A 14,741-nucleotide genomic window follows, 5' to 3' on the forward strand; every position below is an offset into this window, starting at 1 on the left:
TCGCTCGATTCCCAAAACTTTTGTTTTCTCATACTAATTACATGTTTTCTAAGGATCTTCCAAACATATTTGTTTCAAACTTTCAGTAAATGTTACACAGTACCTTCTGCATAATTTAACATAGCCTTTTTCCAAAAAACTGTATATTTTTGAATATATAAATAAAAAATTGCAAAAAAATGTTGTGAATTTTCATTACAATTGAAAAAAATCATCTTTAATAACTGAACTAAAATTTTGTAAAATCCCTGTGTTAAGTTGTAGCCCATATTCCAATAAATAATCTGTAAAAAGTTCAACTTCCTACCTCAAATACTTTGTGAGGAAATATGTAATTTATAAGCGTTATTTTAACATTGCAAGTATAGGGCGTTCCGGAGCCCCTTAACAATTCTGTAGGAGACTTCCAACGAATTGTTGAGTGCATGCCATGTCGAGTTGCTGCACTACGTGCTCCATGACTTTTGTCACGTCAGTGTAATAAACGAGTGTTAAACATTTTACAGAATTCTACAATAAAACTTTGTAGACGAAGAAATTATGTTATATAAACGTGGGACTGAAAACGTTTTGTTTCCATGTTACAACTCATTTTCTCCAACTCGTTAATCATGGGAAACACACAAGAACAGAACGTTAGGATAATGGGGAATATGCGCTCTTGGTGATGTCTGGTTACGCTGTGCACCGCCAGTCTTTTGTTTTACGTGTCGCTGCTTGACATTGCTTATTTACAGGTAACATCAACTGTTTCAACGATCAGTACGGCCGTTGCAAGCACACAGGGTACCACGCAGAGCTAAGCACAGACTTGTCTCATCCAGTGGCTATGCACACAAGCGAAGCGATGGCAGATGCACATTTGATGTATGGATTGGCAGGCGGCAATGGCGCTAGCGCTCAACGTTAGTAGCGGTAGAGATTTCCGAGCAGAATGTGCCCGAACCGGAAAACGTTTGAAGCCACGGGACATATAAGCCTGATATTCGCGACCGGTGTAGGCCTGGAAGGACGAGGACACCACATCGGGAGGCGGCAGTTCTTGCAGTTAACGACGACGCTATTGTCGGCACAAGACACGTACCTGCAGCACTGAATGTTGACCACATGACTGTCTGGCAAGTGTTACACGAAGACCAGCTGTGTCCACACCATTTACAGCGTGAGCAGGCACTATCAGCAGTTGATTATCCTGCACGGATACTCTTCTGCGAATGGTTTATTCAACGAAGAGTCAACCCTGATTTTAGTGTGACGGTGCTGTTCACAGATAAGGCGTCGTTTCAACGAGATTAGATTGTAAATTTTCACAATCGGCATACATGACTAAACGTCAATCCTTACGCAACTGTCAATGTTTGGGCCTAAATTGTGGGTGACTGCTTGGTAGGGCTTCACTTTCTTCGTAAATAGTGTTCTATCAGATCTGTCAGGAGAAGTGCCTTTAGCTGTGTGACAAAGATGTACGTCATGCACGATGGAACGCCACCTCATTTTAGTGTTAATGTCCGTCGGCTACTAAATAACAGATTCGGTGAACGACGGATAGGTAGAGACTGACCAATTGGCTGGCCTCCACACTCTCCGGACCTTAAACCACTGGACTTTTATTTTTGGGGGCCTCTGAAAACTTTTTTGTATGGAACCCCATTACAAGACGTTCAGAGTCTCCGTGCCCGTATTATGGAAGACGGCGAAACCACACGCAACACTCCGCGATACATCAGCGCGTCCGAGATTCACTACGGCGGCGTATCACTTTCCTCGGCTGGCATACTGAACATCTCCTTTGAGGAAGAGTTGCTTGTGATATGCTGGTTCCTTCTGTTCGTGTGTGTTTTCCATGATTAATAAGTTGGCGAAAAAGACTTGTAACATGCAAGCAAAGCTTTTCCAGACCCACTTTCATGTAACATAATTTCTTCGTCTATATGTGATGAATGTTTTCTGCAATTTGTGCCGTACATTTTTGTTACACCTTGTATGTTTCCCGAAATTCGTTGAATGAAATCCTTGTTTCTTTTAAAATTGCTCGTTTCTGACTGCCAAAGCACCTTCCAAGTGCAGCTTGAATTCATACATTGTAAAATCATTGCGAAATTTTGCAATTATAAAACAGAAATTTAGTTTTTCTCGGCAAAATAGTTGCCAATGGTTATAATTTTGGTTTGTGTGTTTTTTTTCTATTCTTGCGCACGACGCGTTGTGGAGAAAAATTCTCGTTTTCAAGTTAACTTTTTATTATATTCCGATGATTTAAATGTAATGCTTGCTGTATCTGAGCACTGCATCGTTCTGAAAACTTCATCAGAATGTAGAAAGGTGGAAATTTGTCGTTACTGACATCGTGTCCCAGAAATATGGAGCAATTTGGCAAATATTTTTACTTACGGAATTTTGAGTGTCTTATTACATGGTAACTCACATATATCATTAGTTCCACAGTATAGTCGTGAAAGTAAAAAAACGTTTTGAGTGTCTTATTACATGGTAACTCACATATATCATTAGTTCCACAGTATAGTCGTGAAAGTAAAAAAAACGGAAACAAATTTTTGATGTACTCTAGCGCAGAAACAGTTCTCAGAAATAAAGCTTTTAGAGAATCACTGAAACGGGAAAATAGTGGAAACGTTTTCATGAAGTGAGAACAACTGACTTGCATTAGCGAATTTCCGCTCTACCACCCATAAAAAATTACTTCAGATCATTCTTGCCTGACTATTCAGAAAGTAAGTGTCATTGTCGCAGCGCCGGCCGTGGTGGCCGAGCGGTTGTAGGCGCTACAGTCTGGAACCGCGCGACCGCTTAGGTTGGTTAGGTTTAAGTAGTTCTAAGTTCTAGGGGACTGATGTCCTCATCAGTTAAGTCCCATAGTGGTCAGAGCCATTTTTTTTGTCATTGTCGCAGAACCGAGTAACGCCGCTAAGGATTCGTTTCATAGTTGTCTTAAGATGACATCATGTGTTTCTCTCAATATGACCGTTTATCACGAACTACGAATGGCTGCTATCGAACGTTTCATGTCGCTACCTCCAAACTGGAAGTTGTTTATATGTTACGTGTAGTTTCTCTACACATTTTCACTTTTGAAACATAATGTATGAAAATAGTACTATCAGTGACACCGTGTCGCTACACAAGAAATCTAAGTACAATTAGTGGAAAATTTCACTCTTGCAGGAATTGCCTGAGTAAGCTGCAGCCTTCATCTTCATTCTGGTAAAAACAATTTGAAATATTTGAGTTGGTGGAGGTGGAAGCCAACTCACAACTCGTTTCTCAACTAGCGCTACCTTTCAAAGCACTTTGATCCTTGTAACTCCAATCTGATTTCCGTACGACTTGTAGAGAACTCTCGCTCCCTGTGTTTTACCATAGGAATGGATGACGTAATAAAATGAATTCTTAAGGCAGGGCGTTTCAGTTGCTGCAGAACACTGCGACTTTCCGTCGCGATAGCGAGTTTCGTCGTCATTTTTCGTCAGAAAACCGATCGGATGACAACGTGCTCACAAGGCAGATAAGCTGAGATAACACCTGACGCATTGTCCGGCATCACATCCGGCCCGATAAAAGGAAGCAGCAGAGATGGGGAGATATCCACAGCGTTAGCAGCTGCCTCTGAGTAGAAGCTTAGGGCGGCAACTTCTCGGCGTCCGACGCCTTATACCAGGAGCCGCAGAGTGCTTCAGACGCTGCAGGAGAGATGTTCAGCGCCCGGCAGGGTGTCGGCGCCGCGGTGTCGGGCGGCCGAGCTTACCTGGCGACCAGGGCGGCACCTGTGGAGGCTCCAGCGATGCACAAGGAGGAGTTCCGCCGCCGCCTGGAGCAGCTCACCCGGAGGAAGGACGCCGCGGAGGCGGCGCCGGCGGGAAGGGTAGCGGCGGCGGCGACGGCGGCGAGCCCCAGGCTGCCCGACAGCAACGAGTGGGCGCCGGCAGGGCACCGAGACCACTTCTCCAGCAGAGCCTCCAGCGGCGCCGCCTCCGCTGGTCACGTCGGGCGCAGGCTGCCGGACTCCAACGAGTGGGCGCCGTCGCGTGCTGGCGACACCTGAACAGGTGCGTAAAGCGACATGTGGACGATCACTAACACACTGAGGACACAAAGTCATGGGATAGCGATATACGGGGTGTTACAAAAAGGTACGGCCAAACTTTCAGGAAACGTTCCTCACACACAAATAAAGAAAAGATGTTATGTGGACGTGTGTCCGGAAACGCTTAATTTCCATGTTAGAGCTCATTTTAGTTTCGTCAGTATGTACTGTAGTCCGTCGATTCACCGCCAGTTGGCCCAATTGAAGGAAGGTAATGTTGACTTCGGTGCTTGTGTTGACATGTGACTCATTGCTCTACAGTACTAGCATCTAGCACATCAGTACGTAGCATCAACAGGTTAGTGTTCATCACGAACGTGGTTTTGCAGTCGGTGCAATGTTTACAAATGCAGAGTTGGCAGATGCCCATTTGATGTATGGATTAGCTCGGGGCAATAGCCGTGGCGCGGTACGTTTCTATCGAGACAGATTTCCAGAACGAAGGTGTCCCGACAGGTAGACGTTCGAAGCAATTGATCGGCCTCTTAGGGAGCACAGAACATTCCAGCCTATGACTCGCGACTGGGGATGACCTAGAACGACGAGGACACCTGCAATGGACGAGGCAATTCTTCGTGCAGTTCACGATAACCCTAATGTCAGCGTGAGAGAAGTTGCTGCTGTTCAAGGTAACGTTGACCACGTCACTGTATGGAGAGTGCTACGAGAGAACTAGTTGTTTCCGTACCGTGTACAGCGTGTGCAGGCACTATCAGCAGCTGATTGGCCTCCACGGGTACACTTCTGCGAATGGTTCATCCAACAATGTGTCAATCCCCCTTCAGTGCAAATGTTCTCTTTACGGATGAGACTTCATTCCAACGTGATCAAATTGTAAATTTTCACAATCAACATGTGTGGGCTGACGAGAATCCGCACGCAATTGTGCAATCACATCATCAACACAGATTTTCTGTGAACGTTTGGGCAGGCATTGTTGGTGATGTCTCGATTGGGCCCCATGTTCTTCCACCTACGCTCAATGGAGCACGTTATCATGATTTCATACGGGATACTCTACCTGTGCTGCTAGAAGATGTGCCTTTACAAGTACGACACAACATGTGGTTCACGCACGATGGAGCTCCTGTACATTTCAGTCGAAGTGTTCGTACGACCTCAACCCTTTTGACTTTCATTTATGGGGGCATTTGAAAGCTCTTGTCTACGCAACCCCGGTACCAAATGTAGAAACTCTGCGTGCTCGTATTGTGGACGGCTGTGATACAATACGCCATTCTCCAGGGCTGCATCAGCGCATCAGGGATTCCATGCGATGCAGGGTGGATGCATGTATCCTCGCTAACGGAGGACATTTTGAACATTTTCTGTAACGCTGGTACGTTCTGTTGCTGTGTGTTTTCATTCCATGATTAATGTGATTTGAAGAGAAGTAATAAAATGAGCTCTAACATGGAAAGTAAGCGTTTCCGGACACATGTGCACATAACATCTTTTCTTTATTTGTGTGTGAGGAATGTTTCCTGAAAGTTTGACCGTACCTTTTTGTACCACCCTGTATTCATATACAGACAGCGGTAGTATCGCGTGCACTATGTATAAAATGATGGTGCATTGCCGGAGCTGTCAGTCGTACTCAGGTCATTCACGTGAAAACGTTTCCGGTGTGATAAAGGCGGCACGACAGCAATTAACAAACCTTGGACGCGGAATGATAGTTGGAGCTAGACGCATGGGACATTCCATTTCGGAAATCATTAGGGAACTGAATATTCCAAGATCCTCAGTGTCAAGAGTGTGGCGAGCACACCAGATTTCAGGCATTACCCTTCACCACAGAAAATGCAGTGACCGATGGCTTCCACTTAACGGGCGAGAGCAGCGGCGTTTCCGTAGAGTTGTCAGTGCTAACAGACGAGAAACACTGCGTGAAATAACCACAGAAATCAACGTGGGACGTACGGTGAACGTATCTGTTAGGAGAGGGCGCCGAAATTTGGCGTTAATGAGCTATGACAAAAAACGACCGACGCGATCACCTATGCTAACAGCACGACATCGCCTGCAGCACCTCTCCTGGGCTCTTCACGATGTCGATTCGACCTTAGACGACAGGAAAACCCTGGACTGATCAGATGAGTGTCGATTTCAGTTGGTAAGAGGCGAAGGAGGGGTTCGAGTGTGATGTAGACCACAAGCCAAGGTCTCGACTTATCAACAAGGCACTGTGCAAGCTGGTGGTGGATCCATAATGCTGTGGGCTGTGTTTGCATGGAATGGACTTCGTCCTCATGCCGAACTCAATCGATCATTGACTGTAAATGGTTGTACTCGGCTACCACCAGACCATATGCAGCCATTCATGGACTTCATCTTCCCAGACATTGGGCCACAGTTGTTCACGATAGGTTTGAAGAACATTCTGGATAATTCCAGAGAATGATTTGGCCACCCAGATCGTCCAACATGAATCCCATCGAACACCTATGGACGTAACCTGGTGGTCAGTTTGTGCACAAAATCTTGAACCGGCAACCCTTTCGCAATTATGGACGGTTATAGAGGCAGGATGGGTCAATATTTCTACAGGCGCTTCTCACGACTTGTGGAGTCCATGCCACGCCGTGATGCTGCACTATGGCGGGGACAAGGAGGCCCGACACTGTATTATAAGATATGCTATGACTCTTGTCACTTCAGTGTATTGCACAATAATATTGTGCAGCATTATTGACGGTTTAAATAGACTATTGTTGTCGGTTATATTGTCAGTAATATTCTGCAATAATACTATGGCTCGGAACGTTGGACAATGAAGACGCTCCTGCTGTGGTAATTTCTCTACTCTGTTGCAAGCAGAAAAGATGGATGAAAAGTTGGTTCAAGGAGCTTCAAACATCACTCAAGAAACCTTGTTGAGTGAATTGAGCTTGAACAAGTAAAAATTTATCATAGTTCTTTTGTTTGTTGATGGTCCAACGTATGGTACATTACTGAAAATCTGAAAATGTGCTTGCATATTGGTCTCCCAGACAGAGGCAAACGCCCGCTTTCCGCTCCCCCCCCCCCCCCCCCCAATCACCACCACCAGTATAAATTAGACATATCCCCCTCATCAAAAAGTTCCACAAGTCGGCGCTTATCTGTTACGCTGATAGACCTCTGAAAAAAAGAAAAGAGTGAGTGAAGTCTTCAGTAATGGAGTTTGACAGGTGTCATGTGATAACAGCACAGAACAGATCACGAAAAATGACGAAGAAACAGATAGATAGAACGACAAAAATGTCGGTGAAGCACGAAAAGGAAACATCTTGGGTTCGAGTCCAGGATCCGGTACATATTTTTAATCTGCCAGGAAGTCGCATGTCAACACACACTGCTGCAGAGAGAAAATTCATTCTGGAATTATAAATACATACAACTTTTAATGGTTTTGAATGCTCCCCCAAATACTATGCCGTTCACCACGTTCTATGAATCTGAAAGTTCGCAATTATGGCCGCACAGCAAGCCACGCCTGATTTGTACCCACTGAAAGTAAGTCCCAGCTCACACGAAGAACTCGGAATTTTTGTAGATGTCATCCATGACGAGTCAAAAACTTTTACGAATTAATTCTATTCTTCGCAAAATAAATTTAGATAAGTCGTAACATTAACGACATAGATACGAAAGAGCGAAATCGTCTCCTGGTACCAAAGAGCGCGGATGGTCCCTTCGCTGAGCGTGGTCGCCAGTTGTATTTCAACTCATACTCCCCACTAATCTTTCTTTTTCGACCAATGTCAGTTCCGAAATCAGTTTACACAAAAACAAAAATTAATCAATGCCAAAAAGCAAATTATGTAAATTTAACCCTATCTTTACTCATCTGAAGGACAAAAGTAAATACTACGATACAAAAACACCGAAAACTGGCTACTTTACAATCGCATTCCTCCATGCATGTGACTCACAGCAAGGTTGTACAGTCTGATTCTCAGGCTCACTCACACGTAATTATTAACAAATTCAACTATCCATGTTTCACATACATGCCTCATTCACGCCCCCTTTCACTCAGACAATACAACAAATGAAAATAATGGCAACCACCAAATGAAAAAAATAGTGACTGAAGCCTAAAAATTACGCCAATTTTACCTTTATAACCAAAATGTCGTTTGCTTAGTTATTTAATGATAAATTATTTTAAATTAAGTTTTTCACTGACTTTTACACAAAATAACTTAGCATGCCAGGAAGTTACTTACCATGTAAAGTCACAAATTTTTCGTTTTACATGATTTTGTATGTTTCAGTACTTACTTTAGATATAAAACCGAAATTCATACTGTCTCAACTACTATCATTACTGCCTCAACATTATTGTCAAAGTAATTATCCAGAACTGCCATTTTTGCACCCCAGAAATCTGTGAGCACCGCTTTTTCTGCAAATGGTTTACTTGAGTTGGCCTTTTTTTTGGTGCGGCAGTATCTCTCCCCAACGCATCCCTACGTGTTCGATGGGAGTTACGTTGGGGGAATGGGCAGGCCAGTCCATTCGCCGAATGTCCTCCCGTTCCAAAGGTTCCTCTGTCTGCTCTGTTCGATGCGGTCGCGCATTGTCATCCACAGACATGAGCTCAGGGCCGAATGCACCTTCAAAAAAAGGCACAGCTTGACCGGCGACAGTACCGTGTTCAAAGACTGGGAGGTCAGTAGGCCCATCCAACATTATGCATCGCCACACCATGACACCTAGACCACCAAAACGATCATGTTCGACAACGTTCCTGGGTTCATTATGACGTGTTTCGACGTCTCGCCATATAGGATACGCGAGATATGTTTTCTTACGTGGGTACCTCAAAATAGGATGAATATGAACAATTTTCGGTTTTAAAGGAAAAGAATTAATAATTTAAAAGGAATTATGAAAATCTAAATTAAACGGGATAGGTCTCGTTCCTAACTTTAAACTTATAATCAGATTTGGGACATATCTCACTCTTCTATAACAAAAAATAAAACCTTGTTGTTTCTCTTCACCCCACAGAAAAGGGCGAATAGGAGCAACAGAATTAATCTTATTATGTTACTATTTATCGATTTTTGTGTGAACAGGGACATGCTGTTTCTAATGTAGGAGGATCAGAAACAAGATTTATCTGTTTCAAAAAGATTTTTTCAATACAAGAACTCAAAATATTGCGTAAATAGTGGCTTTCTATTTACTTTTCCAAATAAAGATTGTTATATCTCTAATTTCTTCACTGTAACACGAAATTGACGATTTTGGTTTGCTTGTTAATACACTCATTCAGTCTACAAGTCGTTCTGTCAGAAGTAACTAAGCACTTTCGAACAACATCTCTTTGACTAAAAAATGACTCATCGTGTTTTAAAATAAAATTCGTTTTCCAAGAAAACATCAACATAACCTTTGCCTTCTAAATAACTATTTCTACGCGCGTACTCATTACTTTTTCCATGTACTTCAATCGCAATCTCCGGGACTGATAACTTAACTATGAGTTGTTACATCTCTTCTTCATACAACTGTCAATGGCAACTCGCCGCAAGTTACTATCACCAGTCACTATCAAAAATCCATCATACGTAATGAGAGTCTGCCCTTGAGACATATCCTGGAAGACTCATGCATGAGACTTAATAATATAGATTTCATGATCTGAACGATTTTCTCGCATCAGTGATCTCGATAATCAACGTCATTGGTGACATTAACTTTCGAGTCCTTGCAGTGATCAGGCGAGATGTTAAGTAGCACAGGTTATAAAGCTTTGAAAATGTAAGGTTTACTAATGAGAGCGTTAAACATTAAAATGAAAACACTGAGCAACAAAAAGCCTAAAAAATAGTAATAGATATATCTAAAAAGTGAGCGAAGATCGGAAAACACCATGTAAAAGCACCGGATACACTAATTTTCTAATAATGGGACAAATTTAAGGTAATTATAACAAAAAAGGGAAAAGGAAAAGTGTTGTGTAACTGGAAAGAAGAAAAAAAATTCTTGATTTTATTTACGCAATTCTCAACCGCAGCTACAATTTTATCCAATTGATACGATTGGTATATGGCACAGCAACCATTTGAAGGTTAAAACTGGCGTGATTTGGGATCGAGTACAAAGGTCCGTAGATTACGCAGTAGCTGGTCATAGTCTACCTGCGTCTTGCGCCGATATCTTCTGATAATCGTTTATATAAGGAGTAGCCTATCGAAATCTTGCAGTGTCGATGAGCAATAAACATAACTGACACTTGTAAAACTGCGCTTACTGAATAACAGGCTTTAAAAGGATGATTGAATACTTACCTGAAACTAATACATCCTTTGCCGAAAATGGTATAGTTAATGAGGCAGTGGGACAGTCTGGCGATAAAAAGTAAATTACTGGGGAGTAGCGGAGCTGCCTTGTAGAAAATATATGACTTGCTGTTTCAAACATAACGAGCAGAAAGAAAAGCCTTGAATTATTACCTATGTACTCTTTATTAAATGAGAGGTCAGTGACAAAGTTGTGAAAATAAAACATTCATTAAAATTTCGTTTTTCGCAACTAAGAACAATCACCAGTGATCATCAAAAATCGACTGAACGAAATGAGAGGCTTCCTTGAGTCGTATGTTGGAGGACACTTTTCGTAAACAGTAACATAGTGTGCTAGGTTGTTTGAGATGATGCTGTCGTTTATCGTCTAGTAAAGTTTCAGAAGATCAGAACAAACTGCAAAACGATTCAGAAGAGATATCACTATGGTGCGAAAATCGGCAATTCACTCTTAATAATGAAAAGCTTGAGGTCATCCACATGAGTGCTAAAAGGAATACCTTAATCTTCGGTTACGCAATAAATCATTCAAATGTAAAGGCCGTAAATTCAACTAAATACCTAGGAATTACAATTCCGAACAACTTAAATTGTGAAGAACACACAGAAGATGTTGTGTGGAAGGCTAACCAAACACTACGTTTTACTGGCAGAACACTTAGAAGATGCAACAGATCTAACAAAGAGACTGCCTACTCTATGCTTCTCCGTCCTGTTTTGGAGTACTGTTGTGGGATATTTACCAGATAAGATTAACGGAGTCCATCAAGAAAGTTCAGAGAAGAGCAACACGTTTTGTACTGTCGAAAAATAGGGGATACAGTGTCACGGACATGATACATGGTTTGGGGTAAGCATTATTAAAAGAAAGGCTTTTCTCGTTGCGGAGGGATCTTCTCACGAAATTTCAATCACCAATCCTCTCTTCCGAACGCGAAAATATTTTGTTGACGCCGAGCTACATAGGATAGAACGATCACCATATTGGAATAGAGGAAATCAGAGTTCGCACGGAAATATGTAGGTGTATACGTGTTCGTTTTCTTTCACGTGCTGTTCGAGAGTGGAATAATAGACAATTATTGTGAAGGTGTTTCGATGAACCCTCTGCCAGGTAATTAAGTGGGATTTGCAGAGTATCCATGTAGATGTAGATGTGGCTGTAAAAACTGAACTATGCAGTATTGACGTTCTACAATACAATTTTTAAAGTTCGTTTTGAAGCTTATGGATTTGTAGGCCATCCTTAGAAAACTTTAGACATATTGACCACACAAATCGGTAAGAGTTTATAGTTGCGCAAAGATTGTTTTTCCAAAGATATGATACCTTTTTACGAATATATAATAAAAATGGATGTCTATGTATGTATATATTTGTCCCATATCTCCTCCCAAACCAATGGACTGGTTTAACCAAACTTGGTTTACATCTCCCTTACTATCAGGAAACAATCGCTGTGGAGTTAATAGCCACCATACCTATAATAAATCAAGGGATATGACTTCATACACATTGAAATGCCTGAAAAATTTCCGCATCATGCACGACTTTTGAATTTATTTACAAGTATAATGAAATTCACAAAAATCTGTGAACAGATAAATACTACATTGCTCCACCGTCAAAGATTAAAAGTATAAGAATATATAGGCCAACAACCGTACACAAGTAAGACTTGGTACAAACTACTGTGTTACATGAGCAGGCCAAAATGCCAAAAAAAGGGATGCGGCAGCGGGGAAGAAGGAGTCAGTGGAACGTGGCTGGGGAACTGTTATACTATTTACAATAAGAGTATTATTTTATGGCGGAGGAAACATTAACTGGATGTTGCTGCTTTAGCAAGGGTAAGTGCTGGAACAGTATTTGATCATTAAGTCAAGGTTCTAAGGTTGGTGTTTATTGAGAGCCAGAATTTTTAAGTAACATTAGTTTTCTGCCTTTAGTTCCTGTGTGGAGAGCACCATATTTAATATCATAAAGAAGGCATTCATTCAGAGTATGTTCAGTAAAAGTGAAATCTTTCTTTTCTTTTCATGATCTGTAAGTCTAGTAGTTATATGCTAAGCTGATCGACATATATGCTAATGTTAATACAGTGTGTATTTGCGAGAACAATTTCATAGTGTCATAACAACGTGGTAACCATAAAAATTGTACGTGATAAATTGCTTCGGAATATGTACTTCAGATAACAGCCGCATGAATAACGGTATGTGCTAATTGGAAAAATAAAGAAAACTCACTCGTGATGGAGAATCTTCACACACTTGTATAAGAGAAAAAAAGACGAAACTATGTGCTCTCAGTGCAGAATCCTTTCGTAAGCATCTTTACTAGAAAGTAAGCACAGAAACAGAAGACTGAAGTTTAACCTCAAGCTGAAGTTCACTACCAAGTTTCATTAGTTTCAACACCTAAAAATATGGTTATGTAGGCATTAAAAAACAACATGTTCCTCATTTAGTTCAAGTGCAAGACATTGGTGAGAAGTGCACATTATTTCTGATCAAAGCTGCAGTGTGCGAAAATGCTGGAGTTATGTCACTGAAATTTGCTGTGAGGTCTATGTGTAAGGATACGCAATTTTCAGCACTGTTGGAGCGACACAGCAAGTTTCATGCATGAAATTATCAATAGACGAAGTCAAAGCACAGTGAAATTTTAGCTTTGAGCTATTCCGTCACTAAATGTAACTGGTCCATTCTGTACTCCCGCAAACGTTTTCTATAGCGGTAGATGGTTTTTTACAGTATGCTGTGCTGTGCAAGATTTGGATCCGTAGTTCAACATCAACAGACAGTACTCTGGCTGAGTAGGTGGCAGCGAGTGGCCACACCTGCTGATGGCTCTGTTTTCGTCTGTGTTACAGGGCTGTAACGTGGGCCGCCGTTGGCGACTACGGAGCAGCAGACCACGTCACACGGCAAGGTCGGCTGCTGCGCGTCTCCCAGCACACCAGCTGATGATCTGAAAATGTCTTCAGTTATTTTGATACATTACAGAATCGTGTACTCTTTGCATATTAGTTTAAATAAATTATATTTTTTTGTTCTTTGAGTCGTTTATCTACTTTTAAGTCCTGAAGCTGTCGCTGATTATTACTTCCTATCTCCCTTACCTAATTCTTCCTCCTCGTCCTATCATTACACAGCATATCCTACGAAACTGCTGAATTATGAACGACAGAAAACGGAGAACAGAATGGAGCGGTGATTGTCACGAGTGCAGCCTACAGTATTAGTAGCACTGAGCAGCATTTCTTTGAAAAAGGACGTTTCTTTACTTAAGGTATTTCAAATTTGTTTATGCAGCTACTAAAAATGAAAGTTTATTCTACAATATATGTTTCATTTCATTCGTTTCAAACATTATCTGGTGTGGAATCAATCATGTTCACAATTTCGGCTAAAAAATGGTTCAAACGGCTCTAAGCACTATGAGACTTAACATCCGTGGTCATCAGTCCCATAGACTTAGAACTATTTAAACCTAACTAACCTAAGGACATCACACACATCCATGCCCGAGGCAGGATTCGTACCTGCGACCGTAGCAGCAGCGCAGTACCGGACTGAAGCGCCTAGAACTACAATTTCAGTTTGGTTGTCGATCTAAGAACAATTCGTTTAATAAGATATCGCAATGTGAATTTTACTTACTGCATTTTCTTGTCTGATTTTCTGCTTATTCAGGGTGAAAAGTATTGAAACCGACAAACTCTGGGAGGTTTTAGGTGACATCAAAACAAATATTTTTCCCTAATGTCATTTTTTCCTATGAGGAGTATTTAAACCGGTAGAAGCAGATATTTATGGCGGCAAATTGATTAAATCATCAAACATTTTTCCATTTTTTTATGACCAAGAGACAACACATTAACACAACCCAATTTCAGTTACAGTAGATTTTCAAAGATGCCTCCATTGACACGTAAACAAAGGTTACACCGTCGGATAATGTTCTGTCTGACACGGGCAAAAACCCAGGAGTATCCTGAATTGTTCCTGCTGCTGCTACTATCCGGGCAACCAGATACTCTTCTGAGGAGGTTGCACATCTCTCCCCACACAAAAATGTCCAGAGGCGACATATCTGGGGATCGAGCAGGCCATGGTACAGGACCACCTCTGCCAATCCACGTTTCTGGGAACCGTCGATCCAGGAATCGACGCACACGACGACTGAAATGTGCCGGCGCCCCGTCATGTTGGAACCACATGCGTTGTCTTATAGGGAGCGGCACGTCTTCCCGCAATTCTGGCAATGCTCTGTCGAGGAAATTGTAATAGTGCCTGCCATTTAATGGCCTAGGTAGCAGATACGGCCCAATT

At 41.9% G+C, this 14,741-nt stretch overlaps 1 protein-coding gene across 1 annotated transcript; it reads left to right on the forward strand.

The window, feature by feature from the left end:
- Nucleotides 1-3,588: 3,588 nt before the first annotated feature.
- LOC126262760 (uncharacterized) lies at nucleotides 3,589-13,462 on the forward strand. Its single transcript, XM_049959572.1, has 2 exons — nucleotides 3,589-4,064; nucleotides 13,280-13,462. The coding sequence occupies exon 1, from the start codon at nucleotides 3,710-3,712 to the stop codon at nucleotides 4,058-4,060; it is 351 nt and encodes a 116-aa protein (XP_049815529.1). The 5' UTR covers nucleotides 3,589-3,709; the 3' UTR covers nucleotides 4,061-4,064; nucleotides 13,280-13,462.
- The last annotated feature ends 1,279 nt before the right edge of the window (nucleotides 13,463-14,741 follow it).

This window comes from Schistocerca nitens, chromosome 6 (genome assembly GCF_023898315.1).
Source record: "Schistocerca nitens isolate TAMUIC-IGC-003100 chromosome 6, iqSchNite1.1, whole genome shotgun sequence".
Lineage (NCBI taxonomy): Eukaryota > Metazoa > Arthropoda > Insecta > Orthoptera > Acrididae > Schistocerca > Schistocerca nitens.

Bases quoted from the DNA above. Each gene is read 5' to 3' on its own strand.
- LOC126262760 (XM_049959572.1), top strand. From the start codon at position 3,710: ATGTTCAGCGCCCGGCAGGGTGTCGGCGCCGCGGTGTCGGGCGGCCGA.